This window comes from Falco biarmicus, chromosome 5, assembly GCF_023638135.1.
Source record: "Falco biarmicus isolate bFalBia1 chromosome 5, bFalBia1.pri, whole genome shotgun sequence".
NCBI classification, from domain to species: Eukaryota; Metazoa; Chordata; class Aves; order Falconiformes; family Falconidae; genus Falco; species Falco biarmicus.
In genome coordinates this window covers 76,459,821-76,478,819 of record NC_079292.1, presented here as the reverse complement: position 1 = coordinate 76,478,819, position 18,999 = coordinate 76,459,821, and the positions used below count along the sequence as shown (strand labels likewise).

At 40.7% G+C, this 18,999-nt stretch overlaps 1 protein-coding gene across 1 annotated transcript in view; it reads left to right on the top strand.

Annotated features, from left to right (window-relative positions):
- Positions 1-1,858: 1,858 nt before the first annotated feature.
- Positions 1,859-18,999, top strand: part of ARFGAP3 (ADP ribosylation factor GTPase activating protein 3) — a 35,946-nt gene continuing 18,805 nt past the window's right edge. The window contains exons 1-7 of the mRNA XM_056340098.1: positions 1,859-2,077; positions 7,959-8,077; positions 9,257-9,329; positions 12,904-13,035; positions 15,053-15,136; positions 17,348-17,435; positions 17,822-17,878. Coding sequence (XP_056196073.1) covers positions 2,009-2,077; positions 7,959-8,077; positions 9,257-9,329; positions 12,904-13,035; positions 15,053-15,136; positions 17,348-17,435; positions 17,822-17,878 — 622 coding nt within the window. The 5' untranslated portion in view covers positions 1,859-2,008. The remainder of the gene's footprint in view (positions 2,078-7,958; positions 8,078-9,256; positions 9,330-12,903; positions 13,036-15,052; positions 15,137-17,347; positions 17,436-17,821; positions 17,879-18,999) is intronic.

Sequence of the window (18,999 nt, the reverse complement as noted above, 5' to 3'; positions counted from 1 at the left end):
TAATGCCAACCTGAACAAAGCTAATCTGGAGTAAAGAGGTTGCTGGCCTGCTATCAGCAAATATCTGCACTCCAAAAAGAAGAGTAACATGTTCATGCATTCAGCTGCTTCACCAGTGACTAACTCCTGTTGATCAGCAAGGTGATCCAGGTTCAGGGCATGCCTCTGAGTCACAGTGCTGAGGTCCGGGTGTGAGGACAGCACACAGCATATGCTCCGGTAGAAATCCCTGAACCAGTGCTCAGCTGTGCTGGGTGTGTGACTGCCCCATGCAGTGTGGCCAGAGCCAAGGCAGTAATGATGGTCTCATCACCCTGAGCAACTTCCCCACCGACCGGTAAGAACTAGGCTGTTAGCTTCTGTGGCAGATGGCAAACCTCTTGTACTTAAGGCACTGAAGGTGATACAGGTTTGAGCAGGTGTCCTCAAACTTTTTAACCAGGGGGACGGCGCACGGATGAAGTGGCAGGCAGTCATATGTGGCTGCTTGGTTTCCCCCCCAACCCCCGGCGGGGGGGTTCTGTAAATACCGGGGGGGCAGATTGAGGACCCTGGGGGGCTGTATCTAGCCTGCAGGCCGTAGTTTGAGGACCCCTGGGTTTGAGGCTGAGGGGCTGAAGCTAGAATTCCATGCAAAGCTTTTGACTATTTAGGTGGGTAGATAATCTGTGGCCCTGTTTTTGATAGATGGCTAGAGCTGACAACCTCCAGAGGTCCCTTCCAACTTAGCCTTTTCTGAAAGAAAATTATAGAAATTTTGTTTAAACTTTTTTTCTATATATGGATAACTACACAGTCTTACCTATGACAGAAGAGTAAGGGAGAAGGGGATACAGCCTTGTGAGCCTTGATGGTCTCTGATAAAGAAGAGTGCTAAGATGCCAAGCTCTGAAGATGCTGTTGCGGATCATCTTACCACTGCCAAGCTGAGTTCTGTAGAGCCACCAAGTAATCTTTGTGCTGTTTTGCAAGGGTTGCCTGTAAAGGCTTTGTACCTTTAGTTCAGTGCTGGCCATGAAGGACCCAGAATTGCTCCTGCAGGACCTCTGCAGCAGCCCGGCCAATGTTCCAGTAAAAGGGTCCATTAGTAAACAGGTTCATCTCTGCCTTTGCTGAGCTTCGTGCCCAATCCTGCAAAGTGGAGCGTGAGGGAGACAGCTGTGACGGACGGTCCTGTGTGCAACCCCATTCAGTGCGGTGTGGTTCAGGCACTCAAGGGTTTTGAAGCAGGGACACTGTATGTTAACAGTTCCTGACCGTATTTCTGTTATTGTTTCCTGTTCTGAGAGGCTTTATGATTTCAGATTTATGATCTGAAGATGCTGCTTTTGAAAACACTTAAACCCCGTAGGCTTTTTGTTCTGCTGGTTTGGCAGTGCCTCATTTGTCCCTGGCTGTGGGCTTTAACGCTAGAGCAGAGAGGGAACGATGGTTTGAACTGTAATTTTTAGAGCGCTTGGGACCCACTTGTTGAGCCCGAGAGCAGAAGCAGGTCTGGCCCTGGCACGGCACCCGCTCCCTCACCTCTCCTCAGGGGAACGCGGCCGGTGCGCCTCACACCCCGCCGACGGCGCAGGTGCCGGTGTTCTTCCGCGGGTCTTCCCGCCGGGCCCCCCGCTCCCCGCTGCCGCCTGGGGCCTCGATGCAGCGAGGCCGGCGTGGCGCGGCGCGGCCTCCCCCGCCGTGCCCTCCCCCGCCGCGCCCCGGCCCCCTCACGGCAGGGCACCCACGGCCGCGCGCCCGCCCCGCCGGCAGGCGCTGACGCAGCGGCCCCGCTCGTCTCCAGGGCAACCGGGAGGCGGCGGGCGGGGGAGCGTCGCCCCCTCGCGCCACGCCGGCGGCCGCAGACCGCGCCCCGCCGGGCTGAGGGAGCGCGCGCTGCGTGGCCGCCTCCCGGGGGGGGCGGAGCGTCCCGCGGCGGCGTGGGGCGTCCCGGCGGCGCGAGCGGGCGGCGGCGGCTGCTGCTCTCCTCCGCGGCCCTCCCGCCTCGCCCCTACCTGCCGGCGCCATGTGCGAGCCCAGCAAGCAGGACATCGCCGCCATCTTCAAGCGTCTCCGCTCCGTCCCCACGAACAAGGTAAGGGTGCGGGGCCGGGGCCGGGGCCGGGAGGCAGCGCTCCGCCGCTGTGACACGTCGCACTAGCGGTGTGTGGGGGGGGAGGAGTGCCCGCGGCCCGCCCCGCCGAGCCCCCGGCCCGGCTGCCCGCTGCCGGGGGGGCCCTGCGAGCGGAGGGAAAGGCCGGGCGGGTCCCGGGCGGGCGGCCCGGCGGCGGGGCAGCGCTGCCTGCCCTCGGCCCGGCCGGCCCCGCGGCACGGCCCTGCGCTGGGGGCGCCGCTCCGCCCGGGCCGGGTGCCTGAGGGCTGCCGGGAGGGGGGCGGCTCAGCCGAAAATAAAAAGCAAGTTTCTACACAGCGCCAGCGTAGAGTGTTGAATGCGTTTTTCTTTTCTCGTTGTTTTGTTTGGGTTTTTCTTATTTGTTTTGTTAATCGAAGCAGCGCAGCCTGTTGTGGCACGGCCGCTTCTGTGCCGATCAAAGTTTGGCGTTCTTATCGCGTTTGGCTTGTCCGGTGCCAACTTTAATATTTCGGTCTTGTAAAGCCCTGTTGGTTGTTCAGTATCGGTCAGGTGCGAAGGTGTGCGGTGGCTTGGCTGCCACCTGGGGAGGGTGCAGCAAGGGGACATGGCAGGAGCCATGGGTGACAGAGCTGCCTTCAGCAGCGACCTGCTCCCGTGCTGCTTTTTAGTGCCCTCTGCTCCGTTGTGTCGGCTTTATGATTACACTGTGAACATACCTGAAAAACACACTAGGAAATTCTGGGTTAGCGTTATGAAGAAACACTTCGGTTTTGTTTTCTGGGAATATGGATCCGGAGATCTGTCTTTGATCCAAAACTGACTTCCACACTTTGAACACAAATCATTAAGACTGTGTGGGCAATGGACATGTGTCCAGCTTCTGAGAAAGCAGAGCTCAAAGATGAACAGTCACCAACTAGTTTCTAACACAAGTATTGCTAAAACTTTGCAGTGGAGTAAAAAGTTCAAGGAAGGATCCTCATCCCAACAGGGAGAGTAAATTGAGAAGATCTTTTACAAGTTTCTGAAATTCACTGGCATAGTGTTTTAAGAAATGGTGTAGCGCTGGATCGCTGCTGTGATGCTTTTTCTGTATTGGGATCACAAGAGAATCGGAAAGTACTGCCCATACCTCATAAGGGTGGAAAGCCTGAGGATGGAGCGCCTCAGACAGTTCCCCTGTACTGAACTTGTGGCTGTGGTACCAGTGGTTGTTCAGGCGTATCATAGAACTTAGTGCCAGTGTTGACAAAGCAGTACTAGCACAGTGTGTGCTGCCATTTACATTAGGTCGGTTTGAAAGAAGTAGCTCAGGCACAGAGAACTCATTAACACTGCAGTGAAGCCCCAGTCTTGTTGACCTGTGAAGACAGAGTGGAAAGAGAGTGGGAAACATCAACAGCTTAGATCTCACAACTCTCCCATGCCCATGTATCCAACTAGTCTTCTTGAGTAAAAGTTGCTGCCATCAGTTTATCCTCTCATGTTTGATTACATCTTGGGTTTTTTTCTGTTGTGTTCTTAGTCTGTCCCTTTTATTTATAGGGCTTTTCTGGGAATGACAGACACGAGAAAGTGCAAATGTTAAAAAGGTCCTGTATTAAAAGCTTAGTAATATGCTTTAACTGTGGTGTTTATGTATATAGTTTGGGAAGAACTGCTATCTCTTCTGTGCAGCATCTGGGCTTACGGCCTGCCTACTGTAATCAGGCATGTACATTTACATTGTTCTAGGTGGTCTGCAGTTCTTAGTGCACATAGGCTTAAGAAAATAATTCTCATTGAAATAAATGTGCAGTTTAATTTGTGGGTTATAGTGTGTTTAAAACTAGTATTTGAACAGTTGTCTTGAAATGGACATCTCTAATTTGATCTTAGTGTGCTTTGTATAGCATGAGAAATAGCTTTTCTTGACATCTTGGTGTCTTTGGGTATGACATAATACAGAACTGCCTGATGACACTTAACAAACATGTTACAGTTATTAAATAGGCTGTATTTTGTACATATAAAAATGTTCATAGTCCTTGAGCTACCTGGTTTTGTTAACTTGAGTGTTTGTAAGGCTCACCTGTTTTGAAGAATTGCATACTGAGGCTGTGCTATATAGTCTCTTTTAATTTGGCATAGATCTATTCCTCTGAAACTGTTAGTTTTTCATTCTCTTCTCTCTGGTTCTTGCTTTTCTTTACATGAATATATTTCTTTACGTGAATAGTATTCATGTTTCTGCTTGGACACCCAGAGTAAGGATCTGAACTGGCTGAAAACTAAGTATGCACGTTGTAGCGGGGGTTTACCAGTTCAGTTTTGTTATTTCGGTGTATTATGGGTGCAGTCTGTGTGTGTGTTAGTGTGGTGGTTTTTTTTTACTCCAGGATATATAGTTTAGTATTTTGTGTCTCACTTAAGTCATTTTAAGACCACAACACTTCTAAAATGTACAGTCCTGTCTTCTTGTGACAGACATTCCTATCCCTATCTGGCATTACTGGTCATGTGGCTGTGATGTGAGTTGGACCTACCTTTGCTCTGGGTCAAAGCAGTGCAGTGCTTGTTTCCTGTAGGATCAACAAGTGTGATTATTATTGCTGATGCAAGAGAAGGAAAGTGTATCTGGTTACGGTGGCTGGTAACTAAGAGAGTAGCTGCGTGGATTTAGATCACCTTCAACCAAGCATGAAACTGCCTCCTGAGTTTTAGCTGGTTTAGTGTTCAGGCAGCTGTATGGTAGTCTTGTGTGCAAGGAAAGGCAGGCACAAGGAGATGGGGAGCAACTCTGTGGCATTAGCCCCGCTACATGGGAGGTTGAAAGTGTCTGTCTAACTATGACCTCAGGAATAAGCGAGCTGGCTGAACCGGCTCACCTCTTCTGAAGTGCCAAAACGAACATTTCTATAGGCTATATATTATTACATTTCCATATCCAATAACAATATAATATATTTATTTATTAACATCTTGCGCAAGGTGAATGTTGTATGATTTAATGACAGCTTGCTATGGATTATATCCATCTTTGTGTTTGCTCTGGTACAAACATCATGATTAGGGCTTTTGCTGTATTGGTGTTTTTTTTTCAAAGTGACTGTTACCAAGTCGATGCTGTCCTGAAATGATTTAATACAAAATAAAAAGGAATGCAAGTGTATTTTAAAAGGAATACATTACTCAAGCGTATCCTTCAAATTTATTTTTGTATAATTATTTTGATGTTTTAGTTGTAACTAAATCAACATAGAAAATAAAATTTATCTGTTTTTTAAAATGGAAACAATTTCATAGGGTGGCTCAGAAATTGGTTTTAATTTTTTTTCCCCCAATTCTTGTTAAAATTTCTGTGGTGAAAAGCACTTTAAAAATTGAGGAAAACTAAGGAAAATTAGATGTTAATGAAACATGCTTCTATTTCTGTTGCATAACATGACAGAAGTGGAAGTTCCTACATTACTTTCACAAGAAAATTATATGTTCCTAATTGCATCACAATCCTAAAAGCTACAGTTTAAATGCATATGAGTAATTTTCATAGGTGTCTGGTAAACAGCTGAGAATCCTGCATGAGTGACTGCTTTGTGGCAGCTAGCTTCCAAAGCGGTGCAATTGACTTTGGAGATGTTGAAATTAAGAAGTGCTTCTAATTGTACTGGGGAGGGGAAGAGAATCTTTAGGGATGTTTATAACTGAACTTTTCTAAGCATGGGTTTTTTGTTGGTTTTTTTGCGTTTTTTTTTTTTTTTTTACCACCTACTGATGCTCAGTGTTTTTGTTTGACATTTGTACTCCAGGGAATTTCTACAAGACTTTGTACTGTAAGTCTGCTTTGCTCTCCTGTATTATTAACAAGATCAGGGCTGTTCTGTTAGCTTTGGATTCAAGCAGAATCTTCTCCTATTTTGTTGTCCCCAACATTCTCTTAGTTTTGTAAGAAAAAGCCTGAAAATAGCCAGTTTAAAAGCAAGATGAGGCTCGTGATGTTTTTTAAGGAACTGCCTCAAGGAATGGAGAGAATTGGGCAAAAGAGAATGAGTTTTGACTGCTAGGCTGTGTTTTTGTAGAACATGGTATACATCAAGTGTTACTCATTCTTCTTCCCTAATTGCCTGTATATCAGTCTTCAACCTGTGCTTGTTTCAGGGACTCCCTCTAACCCCTCTTTTTGTCACTCATTCTGTGTAGCTTTTATCTTGTTTCTTCTTTCCACTGTATGTCAGCGAATGACCCCATTTCCACATACAATAGTGGGATACATACATGACTCCACATTAATAAATGTTAAGTCTCTGATGTGAGAGAAAGAGGGGACTTGCACGTGCAGAAATTGTGACCTCCATGCTTTCTGTTTGTGTTACTGGTCATTAGCCTTATTGAAGCTCAGGCTTAAAATGTTCATATGTGGGAAGAGCTGATGCTGGATATGCTGGTGAACTTTGCTTGTGCCTGATAAATTTGGACTGTACAAGCTAAACGGACCCACACTTAAATGAGGAGTTTAGCCTCAAATTGCTCCTGGGAGTTACTTGAAATAATTTGGGTGACAGGTGCAAACTGAGGGCTTGTTTGACTGGGTATGTACAGAGAAAAGTATCTCTAATTTAGTGTATGAATGGAGTTTCTAGGAAGGAGACTTCTTTTTTTTTTTTTTTTTCCAGCCTGACAAGGAGGTGGCCTGCATGTAGGGTGTTCTTTATGTTCCTACCTGACTTGGAATAAACTTTTTTAAAAAAATGTATTTCTCTGTATAGCTAGAACTTCCCTTGCTCTCTGAGAATGCATTAGATTTATAGGAGGATGTTAAAGGATAAAGTTGCAGGTTTGCACTCCGTTGATTTGTGTGTAAAAGCTTGTCTCTCTGTGGAGTTATTTCTTAGTAAATGCCATTGACTGTACCTATAGATGGATGTTTTTACTGTAGAAGTACATCTTTGCAGCCTTTATAAATACCACTGAAAAAGCATTGATCAGATAATCAAGTGCTTTCATGCAGGAATAGATGTGTGCACATGGCATTAACTTGGAATAGCTGTTTAGATTTGTGTTCTTCCTTGTGTTTGAAAATTGATTCATATCAGAGAAATCCTTTGTTCTTGCCTTCCTTGGCCAAAGAAGCACAAAATTCAGAATAGCTGAAACAGGCCTTGAAGGCTGTGGTCTGCAGAACTGCAAAATGTATGAGATGCAGACACACACACCTCTTGTTATTTCGGCTGAATGTTAGGAGTGACAGAGGATAAGAAATTAATGGGTTTGTCTGTGCAGTAATTTTAGACATATTTGCTTTTTAATCAGTTTGTTATGGACAGGCAGAAGGTTGATCCAGCAATACATGTGTGATACGCCATACAAATAGCAATGTCTGGCAGAGGGTGCTCGGCTAGGCGGTGCACAGAGTGGATGCTTTCTTCACACAGTTGGGTTTCAGTGGCTTGCTGTAAGGGTCAAGGATTCTATATAGGAAAGTAGATAATGATGTCATTAGTACTGCTGATAACTGCAGTTGCATGTACGTTCTGAGGACAGAGTAGACTCAGTGGTATGTCATGAAGAGAGCCTGCCCCTGGGAAAATATTTCTTAAACACTTTTGTATTTCAGTAGTGCTGAAAGTGCTGTGTTGTGTGTGTGTGTTTGAACTCGACTGATGTGGGTTCTTTGACCCAGTTTCTCAACCTGTGGTCCGTGTGTACACTGGTTATAGTCAGGAACTGGGAAGGCATGTAGTCCTGTCTAGTTAGGGCAAATACACACAAGTGTGGGCAGATTGCATAACTCCTCTTCATGGAAATTAAGTTTGATCACTGTAAGGGTATTAACATGACCTATAATACAACTATAAGACATGGCTATGCTCAAATCCTGTTATTGATCTTTGTTTTCTTTAAGGTATGTTTTGACTGTGGAGCAAAGAACCCTAGCTGGGCAAGCATAACATATGGAGTTTTTCTCTGTATTGATTGTTCAGGGACCCATCGATCACTTGGTGTTCATTTGAGTTTCATTCGGTAAGTAGTTGGTATATTTTTGTAGTAAAAATTGCATCTTTTAATTTTTTTGCTTGTTCAGATAACTGCTTAGAGTGGAAAACCCATTCTTCTCTCAACTAGTGATTCAGACCCATTTAATATTAGTGTTGGCTTTGTATCTGATAGGTGCAGGAGAATTAGGTAAATAGACAGGGTTCAGCAGAATTTGTACCATGCTTTTTGTGTTAGTAGTGCGCATTTGTTCACAGGTCTGCTTCTAGACTGAAGATGATGAAGATGCAGAACAGAGTAAGCATGTTGAAGTGTTTTATCATTCCTTCAAAACAAGACTGAGGCAAATACTAGTTTATTATCTTCAGCAGTGTTACAGGGTATTGATCATAAAGATAATCTGACCCCCAGCAAGCCAGTTCAGAGCACAAAGTAGCATTTTGCCAGCTTTGCTTCCCCAAGTAGCTCATTATGGTGTCCCCTGAGTGCTAGTACTGGGGTAGTCAAGGGCTACCCTTTCTGGCAGCTGTTTAGCTCAGTCAGTCAGTTGGTGCAGTAAATCTGCACCCTGAGCTTGTCACATTTCAGGTGAATAGCTGATGGTCTGTGGGCCTTTTTGGCCTAATAAATAATTACATACTTGAAATGCAAAGTTCTGCTTGAAGTGAGTGAGAGCAATGCATCCAAGAATGGATTGCTGATAAAAGTAGCTCCTGTCAACTAAAATTCTTCCTCTGTTGCCTTTTCGCTGTATACAAGAGCATTACAAGAGGCCTCTCAAGAATCCATTCCTAATGATCATGTTATTAATTCTCCTCCTGCTCACCGAGCCCCAAATTGTTGCTGTGATATCACATTCAAATTGTCACTTTGTCCTTTACATGTGATTGTCATCTGCTGTTGACAGAGTTCAGACATGATCCCTGGAAATGTACCTTATTAGTGCTTTCTAAAAGGGAAAAGCTGTCAGCCAGAAGGTGTGGGTTTTTTTTTCAAGCTTTTACAGTTTGAAATACTGTGGCAGTTCTACATGGCTTTATTAATTTGTTTTGCACATTGTGTATTTTCGCAGATTTTTTTTTTCTATAGAAGCATATTGGTCACTTTACAAAAACAAAGGGGGAGAGAAACACTGAAAAAAAAAAGGGGTAAAGAGATTTTTAAATGGCTTTGTTGATAACATTAAAAATGTTTCCTTCTTTTTAGATCTACAGAACTGGATTCCAATTGGTCTTGGTTTCAGCTGAGATGCATGCAAGTTGGAGGAAATGCAAATGCTGTATGTACTTCTGAGTATTTACTTTGCACACTCAAACTTGCTAGGCTTGGAAGCTTTGTCTTTCCTTGGCTCACATCTTGGGGATATTCTTATTTTTCCAGTCCATTTCTCTCTCTCTGTGTGTGGGTTTTGGTGTGTGTTGGGTTTTTTGGGGGGTTTTTTTGTTTTTTTTTTTTAATGGAGCAGATCATCTTGAGTGCCATCGCATGGCATGTACAGGACAATCAAGTGATCAGGCCCAGCCAGCGTGGGTTTATGAAAGGCAGGTCCTGCTTGACTGACCTGATCTCCTTCTATGCCAAGGAGACCCGCTTAGGGGATGAGAGAAAGGCTGTGGATGATGTCTGCCTAGACTTTAGAAAAGCCTTTGACACCTTTTCCCACAGCATTCTCCAGGAGAAACTGGTTGCTCATGGCTTGGATGGGCATGCTCTTCTTGGGGTAAAAAATCTGGCTGGACGGCTGAGCCCAAAGCGTTATGGTGAATGGGATTGAATCCTGGTCACAAGTGGTGTTCCCCAGGGCCCGGCACTGGGGCCAGTTCTCTTTAATATTTTTATCAATGATCTGGATGAGGGGATGGAGTGCACCCTCAGTAAGTTTGCTGTTGACACCAAGTTGGGTGGCATTGTGCTTTAGCCTTGGCCAGCAACTAAGTACCATGCAGCTGCTCACTCACTCCCCCTGCCCACTCCCCCTGTCCTGGTGTGATAGAAGAATCAGGAAAAGGTAAAACCTGTGGACTGAGATAAGAACATTTACAAACTGAAATAAAGTAATTAATAATAATAATAATTGTAATGAAATGGGAGACAAGAAAAAAGAAAGAAAGAAACCCCAAGAAAGACAAGTGATGCACGATACAATTACCACCTGCTGACTGATGCCCAGCCAGACCCTGAGCAGCGATTGGCTCCTCCTGGCCAACTGCCCCCAGTTTATATACTGAGCATCACATAATATGATCTGGAATGTCCCTTTGGCTTGTTTGGGTCAGCTGTCCTGGCTGTGCTTCCTCCCAGCTTTTTTTGCACTGCCTCCTTGGCAGAGCATGGGAAACTGAAAAGTCCTTGACTTAAGAGTAAAGCACTGCGTAGCAACTACTTAAACATCAGTGTGATATCAACATTATGCTCATACTAAATTGAAAATATAGCACTGTACCAGATACTAGGAAGAAAATTAACTCTATTCCTGTCAAATCCAGGACAGGTGAGAGTGTTGATCTGCTTGAGTGTAGGAAGGCTCTACAGAGGGATCTGGACAGGCTGGATCAATGAGCAGAGATCAGTTCTATGAGGTTCAACAAGGCTCAGTGCCGGGTCTTGCACTTGGGTCACAACTATGCCATGTCACACTACAGGCTTGGGGAAGAGTGGCTGGGAAGCTGCCTGGTGGAAAAGGACCTGGGGGTGCTGGTTGACAGCCGGCTGAAGGTGAGCCAGCTGTGTGCCCAGGGGTTCAAGGCAGCCAACAGTGTCCTGGCTTGTATTAGAAACAGTGGCCAGCAGGGTGAGGGGAGTGCTTGCCCCTTATCTTTCTTCACTTGTGCTTTGTCCTTAATGTTTTTCCTTTAAGAAAATTCACCCAGACTTGCTTTCCATTGGCTTTTTCTTAACAATTTTCTTAAGTCTGCTTTCTTTAAGTCTAACACTTTAATATTTTGTGCTTTTTTCTATTTTTTCCTATTGCCATACAAAAAATAACTAATTTGGATCATTATTATTTATCTTCCACTTTTGTGTTTTCCAATCAAACTTTTTCTTTGAATTATGCATTCAGCAGGTCACTGTCTCAGGCTTACAGATCTGAACAGTTGCAAGGTGTCTTGTCCCTCTTTTTGTTCTGCCTGTCCTTTCTAAGTTACATCTTTCTGTATTAATACAGATGTTATATGAATTTACTCATCCACTTTCTGTTACACCACTTAGTACATAAAAATCACAGTTTTCACTAATCAGAAGAGGAAGATTGCACGAAAAATATATATTATTGGGTGGAGTTTTTTTAGCCAAAGGCTTAAAAGCTTTTGTTAAACTATATAAACTTTACTATACAAAGGGTTTAAGGCGGTTGGAAAGAAGAAATGGCAAAGTTTGAAAAGTAGTTCAGTTAACCTGAGAAAACATACTACCAGAAGAATAGCAGTAAACCTTTATTATTTAATTTTATGAATTCTTGTCTTTATGCTTGGATGTCACTGATTCCTATCATACATTTTACCAAGAGATATAATACACTCACAGCCACCCCTCAAATACGTCCATTTCACAATGGCCTGTTTTGGATTTCTTGGGGGGCTTAATACCTGAAACTTTAAAGACCAGTTTAGTAAACTGCCTGGATATTTTAAAAAGTAAAATTAACATTTTTCTTCTAATTGAATTAAAAAAACATTCTCTTTTTGTTATAATTAAATGCCAAATTCTGTTCTTACTAACTACTGTTTAGAAGCACTATCAGATTAACATTAATATTTTATATTCTGTAATTTGTTGATGATGCTGAATCTTGGATAACAGCAGTCCTGAGCTTTGTAGATATGTATCAGATTGCTAAGTGTTCTTAGTTCCTTTTGTTTTCTGAATAAATCTATGAAGACTGGAATTAGGGTTTACAAAATAAAGCTTTGAAAATATGAAGTTCATAGGTGTATGTATTTCAATGTAAATTTGGCATCTGTGATGTTTATGGCTGTTTCTGTTGGAATCACAGAAGTTGACTGGCAATACCTGTCTTCTGCATGGTTATTGCTTAATTTTCATATGAAGTCTGGTACTTGTCTACTAGATTTATGCTTTGCAATTGCAGCATGTGAGGTCGTAACTTTAGGTTATCTAGACTTGCTGATCCTATCAGAAGCTTGTTTATTATGTTTTACTGCAATAGTTTGACATGTTCTGTGCAAGATTGTATGATATGATTTGCTAGTCAATTCTAGGTACTGAGAAAATGATTTTTTTTGATCTTTCAAACTTGTGGAATTCTGACAAAAATGTATTGATTGACTTTTAAGATCCTAAATCTAAATTATTTTTTTTCAGTTATATGTTCCTATTTTTATGTAAATGTGCAAGCATATAAATATATATGGGTATATATGTGTGTGTGCATATGCACACTCTTCTTTTGAAGGAAGACCATTTTTATACAGTTGTTTTGATGCTATTGAGCATACATGGTTCACTGTAGCGTGCTAGAGATGAAGCCAAGCAGTGGCTTTTAGAACATCAGAAACATCCTTTGAAGCACAGGTACTGGCAATCAGTTTTACCTCTTCCTTTCTACACTTAATTTCGAACTAGGATTCTTAATATTTGATGGCAAGCTTGCATTTGTATATGCTTTTAAAACATCCCACTAAGTTATTTGTTTTTTCTGTTGTTCTGTTTATACCTCAAGAAGTTGCCAGAATGGAGTTTTCATTGTATTTTGGAGATCTATGTCGACTTTATAATATAGAAGATGAGGTGTAGGTAGAGGTGTATTTTGCTGCATTGTGATGCATTTTTATGGTAAATGGCATTACTTTTAAAATTCTTTCTCATAGTATTTTCCGTGTTCTGCTTCATAGTCAGCTTTTTTCCATCAACATGGATGCACAACAAATGATACCAATGCAAAGTATAACAGTCGTGGTGCTCAGCTGTACAAGGAGAAGATTAAATCCCTTGCAACACAGGCAACAAGAAAGCATGGTACTGATGTGAGTAGTCTGTGTCCTGTGTCATTAAGATTCCTGAAAAACTGTATTGTCTTTACCCCTAGCATCCTTTTAAGTTTCTAATTGGTAGTGCAAATGATGGTCTGTTTTTGGAGGTGCTAGTACACATTGCAATGAATAGGCGAGCTGGGAGTAAACTATAGCTTACCCTTTTTGTTTGGAAAACAAATATTGAGGTAGAGCTCAACTGCTCTTTTTCTGCTCTTATTTCTGGATCATTTCTGGGTTCCTCAAAACACTAATTTTAACATCTGCAGTAACTTCTAGGAGTCTAGGCAGAAACTTTAGGTGTTCTTCAAAATAGAGACTTCTTAGTTTGCAGGTCTGCTCCAAAATTATATTAGTTGTATTTCAGAACAAAAATGTCAGCACTTGTCCCTGAACTACATTGTACATATCTGGAACTGAACTGTTACTGAGAAATACAACATGTAGAAGTGCTAATAGAATTAACTAAAAAATATTTATCATTTAAGTAGGATTCAATTCAAACAGGTAAATGTGTGGTTTTGCTTGTTTTGCCTTCAAAAATAATATTTGACAAATTAGCAAGTTATATGTGTCCTGAATTCACTGTTCTCCATTAAAAATGCTGAAACAGTTCACGCATGCTGTCAGAACATTGTTAGGTTGCTGACAGGAAGAAATTATTAGCAAAGTATGCAGAATTTGTTTGCTGAAGTGTTAAATAGGTTTGACAACAGTTCTGTTCTGTGTACACAGAAAGCATGTTTTGATTATTTAATTCAGCTTGTATAAGTCCGTGACAGATTCATTTGAAGTAGATCGGATGAGTGGGAATTAAAACAAAAGCAAGAAAACTTGGGTTTTTTCCTAATCTATGCATCAAATAGCACAAAATTTAATAGATTATAAAAAAAATCTATATTATAAACGATACCAACAATATAATTCACATCACTACCTTCAGGGAGTATTTCTTTTGAGTTACTTTAAATGTAAAACATGTTGAAGTAAATATACCATGTGCGTTTAAGTTGGCAGCAAGTTCCCCAAATGACAGTTTGAAGAACTGTGATTATCTTGCTTCAATTACAGATGCTATCCAATTGTTTGATTATGTATTTCTTTTTTAAAAATTTTAGTAAATGATGTACTGCAAGCTTAGGTGATTATGTGGTATCTAAATTGCTGAAGTAAATTATTCAGATAATTAGAGTTATTACTAACTACCCCCTCCCCTGTCACATTTGAAAAGAATTCTCTAACTACTGATAGTCAGTTGTTGAATGATGAGGTAAGCTCATCAAACATTCAGAAACCTTTTTGACGGAGGTCGTTATTTTTGGTCATCTCTCTTTTGCACACAGTAGAAAGAACAGTGAGAAATTATTTGCTTGTGCGTAATCTTGGAAGTGAAGATCACAAGTTACAGTCCCGTCCTGCTCAATGCTAAGAATGATGTGTTGCCCTGTGAGTCTTCCAGCCCACCCTGAGATCAAGCATTGTGCAAAGCTGTTAGCATCTTGCAAAATGTTGCTTTAACTGTAGCAGAGATTTTGGATCTCTGAAATTAGGTGGGAAGATTCTCCAGAGTACCAGACCACACTGATGCAAGTCTGAAAACTGTTACCAGTGACTACTAGAGTTATGTTTTCAGATTTGTTTTGCTTTGGGCAAAGTAAGAATATTAAGAAGGAAAATACCTTATATGAGAACATGAAAAAACTTACTTACTATAAAGCTCTAGTGATACTAAATGTTGAGCAAACTACTTCAGCAGAGCTTATACTGAGAATTGTGTTAGGAAGGAAATGGGTAATGTGAAGAAACACATCAAAGATGTATGAAATAAAAAAAAGGAATGTCATATATTGAAGGTCAAATTAATTTGTAAGGAAAAATTATGTACCAGGAAAAAAAAAATCCAATATATTTTTAACCTGGGGGAAAAAAAGGTAGTTTTAAGATTAATGCAATTGAGGAAAGTATATTCATGCAATTGTCCTGTAAAATTATCTCTCTCTTTTAATTCTAGCTGTGGACAGATGGATGTGGAATGCCACCTGTGTCACCTCAAAACAAAGATGAAGACTTTTTTGCATCCCATGTTTCTCCTAAGGTATAGATAACCCATATTTAATTCTCATTAGCTTTCTAAATACTTAGGTTAAGTGTGTGCTCTGTGATGAAGGTTAAACCCTGAAAGAAAACCTTACAGAGAAAGTATAGCTCAGTGAGTTAACATTGATCTGCTTCTGCTTTTCCTTCTGCGAATCTCAAAATTTTTCCTGGATGTGAACCACTTTCTAAGGTGGTAATTTAGAACGACCCAAATAGTAGCTAAATGTGGCATGAAACTGTATTTTTTGTAGGCATACAATTCCACTTAGACTTCTGATTCCTTGCTTGTGAGTGTTCTGATTTAAATATACTTTGGTTTTTAACCAGGAAAGTTTAACAGTTCTTAAAACATTTGCTAAGCAGAAGCTTTTTTTCTTCCTCCAAAATTCTTACATCCTCTTTGAAAATGTTAAAGTAACTTTCTGAAGGGCATTGCTGCTGTTGTTTTTTATTTATTTGATCATACCTCCTTAAGGTGATAGGTGCTGTGTTTATTTCACAAATTGTTTCAGAGACTCTCTTGAGTCTGGTGTTTGAAAAACACCAATGAAAACAACTTCAGCAATTCTGATCTTTAGCTTAGAACAATTAAGTTATTACTACGCCTAGAATTCTTAAATATTGCAACAGTATTAAGTGTTCTGATATAATTGCTTTCTAGTACAGTTGCGGTCTGTGAACACCTAAAACAAAAGTATGTTCATGAGGCATATTTTAGGACCAAGAATTCAAAGAGCTTTGGTATATGGGATTAGCAATTGTTGTGAAAACTCTTCACCAGTTCATATGTTAATGCCCCTGTCATGATGTCGTGGTTGAACGTGTGCATTAGCACGCACAATAAAAACCTATGCAAGTTGCTCATATTTGTTCCTGGGTAAAGAAAACAGTAAAATTGATGTGACTTTTTAGTGAATTTCTAGTGTATATGGGATGCTGAAGGATGAGAAAAGCTGTTATTTAAATTTAAAATTATTTTTTTCTTTTGTGACATTTCAAAATGTAATTTTTTGTTCTATTTGTGAGGTTTCTAAAATGGTGCATTTTAAAGGGAAATTCAGCCTTTTTACTATTTATTTGTTTTATTTTAGGAACTTCTACTGCAGCCAATATTTGAATGTCTTATAAAAATATGTTTCAGTGTCTTTGAAACAGTGAAAGAGTGTTTACATTTTACAGACTGGGAAGATCACTGTGTTACTCAGAAATGCTCATTGCAAAGACCAAAAAAACCAGTTATTGTGAATTCTAGTCTAGTGTCTTCATCAGAAGATACCTGTCCCGAGAGCAGAAAAATAAATGTAGAATTTCTTTTTGCAAAAGGCAGCTTGGAAGAATGCTTGCTGTTGAGTGGGAAAAGCATAAACTGAGGCATGCTAATGAGAAGTTTAAGCAGAAAAGTGTAAATATTTTTGTGGTTGAGGACAAGAAGCAGGAACTTGATACAAACCCTCTTAAGAGACTGTATGGGTAGGATAAAGTTAATTTTCACAACAAATATTTTGGGTAGCTGCAAAGGCAAGGAGGTTAGAGACAAGCAGTCTGTGTATCTCAGGGCAGATTATTTGGGTATGGATGTTTTGAGAGAGATGTCAGGAGGTTTTGAGATTGAGATTTTAGGGAAGAATAAGTGTGAATTTACGGCAGTGGCACAGCACTGGTGGAAGAGATAATACTAAGTTGATATTGTTGTGACAAGGTCACAAACTGTTGTGTTGAGGAGGGTGTGTCTGAGGGAGGTGGGAGAACTCATCAGGAAGCCTTGGGAGAACTGCTCACAGTCAAAAATTGGAAGTGCAAGAGCTTAGCCTGGGGAGAAGGTTTGGTGATTATATGTAAATAAATGATCCCGATTTCCTCTACTGCCTTAGTGTTATGGGTGAAGACAATTAATAGCCAGCATACAAAAAATCTAAAGCACAATTAAAATGCATATTATGTTTTTGGATGGTAAACATACTGAAATTTCTGAGAGGGAAATACGAGCGCTCAGGAGTGGTTGGAAATCAGCTCACTTTTACTAAAGGTAGGCATTTCTTCTAAGTTTAATAACTGCCCTTCTGAGAACAGGTTTTAAACCTAGAAGCTGTAATCTTAAGAATCCAATATTACTAATCAGTGATGCTTTGGCAGTTTTTGAGCTTAGTGCTCATATTTATTTGTTGTATTCTATTTTGTGTGTGCATTTGATTTTGTAATTTTATTCAAGGCAAAGAATACAGAGTGGGTGTTATCAGAGCCAGAGCCAGTTTCTCTACAGCAGAAAACTTCAGAAAACATTCCAGAATGCTATGAAGGTATGAGTGATTCTTTGTTAACAATAAGCTGCGCTTTTTTAATCGTCTCTTTGTTTAGGCTCTTTTTACCCTACTTTAATAGCTAAATAAACAAACCATGCTAATAACACAAGAATTTTGGAGAGAGACTGTTTTTTAGAGAGGAACTTTTTAGAAGGGTTATGCTTGAATGTGTGGGACTGCATGTTCCTTTAATAATGTTTCATAGAAATCAAAAGTAAGATTTGATTCAAAAGATTTCAGATTAATCTTTAGGTGCCTGCTGCTCTTTTGTTAATGCTATGTGTATCAGGTAGTACCCAGAGTACAGCGAGTTGTGTTTTGTTGTTTTAAGCATTCTAAAGAGCCTTCCGATATTCTTACCCTTGTTACTCATTATGTTTTAGGACCAGAACATGGACCAAGTGTTGATTGCCTTAGTACATCACCAAAAGCTGCATTAGGTAATGACTGTAAGCAGAAGATGATAGCGGCCAGTATAGTGTACTTAAATATCCATTTGTGTGAAGAATGTATGACTGGAAAGAGGTGTGGAATTATTACTTCAGTATCAGCGTACACGAATTAGTTGGAACATCTGAATTTGTATTACAACTCCTCTTATTAAACAGTGTATTCCTCCTAAGAAATTAATTTTAGTCAGTGTTGTTCTGGTTTTATCTATTTTATCTTAGCTAACCTGATGAATTTAAATGCTACAGGTATCACACCTAATAAAGGTGACTATGTTTTACATCTCCTGTAAGACTGCTTTAGGTTCTGCATTTAAAGCACACAGGTGCAATAGAGCCTTGTGCTGTGATTAATGGCCTGTTATTTATGTTAAGCAAACACATCTTGTACTAAAAGGTCAGTCTTTCTATCTAGACATAGTTTTTATTCCTTGTAGTTGTAATCCAGTTATCTTCAATGTCCAGAATCTTAATTTGCTTAACACTGAAGAGTGTATCATATTATAAGTAAGTAAAAAAACCTTGAAGAAAATAGAATAGAATAAAATACATCAGAGATCTATGGTTTTGAGGATCATCCTGCAGGAACAGGTTTCTGAGAATAAAGAGTATTGATTCTCAGTAGCACAGTGTTAGTAAAGAAGTGGTGACTGTACTCACTCAGTACTTCAGGAAGGTAGTTTTGTATCACTGTTTCTATAGTCACTTGGTTTGGGGGTTTTTTTGAGAGCTGGAGACTAGGAAAAATAGCGAACCACATACACTTCCTGGTTTTCTCATTTGTATCTTTAACACATGTTCTCATAAAACAAATGCTTTTCTTGTTTGTTTTGGTCATCAACAAGATCTATCTTACGTGAAGCATTTCTGTCCTGTGTATGCCTGTTTCCAACTAAATTTCAGTTCAAAGCAGTTTTTCGGTACGTACAGGTATTCAATAGGAGTCGTTGATTGAAAACTTCTGATCGTAGGAGATTTACCCTGGCTTGGGGTAGCTGTCAGGAAGGCACAATACAGTGCCTTACAGCATGTAGTGAGTCCTATTAGGGTCTCATTAAAAATACCAAGATCAGGAGTTTTGTCAGACTTCATGCAGAGCTGAATGTAGGTTC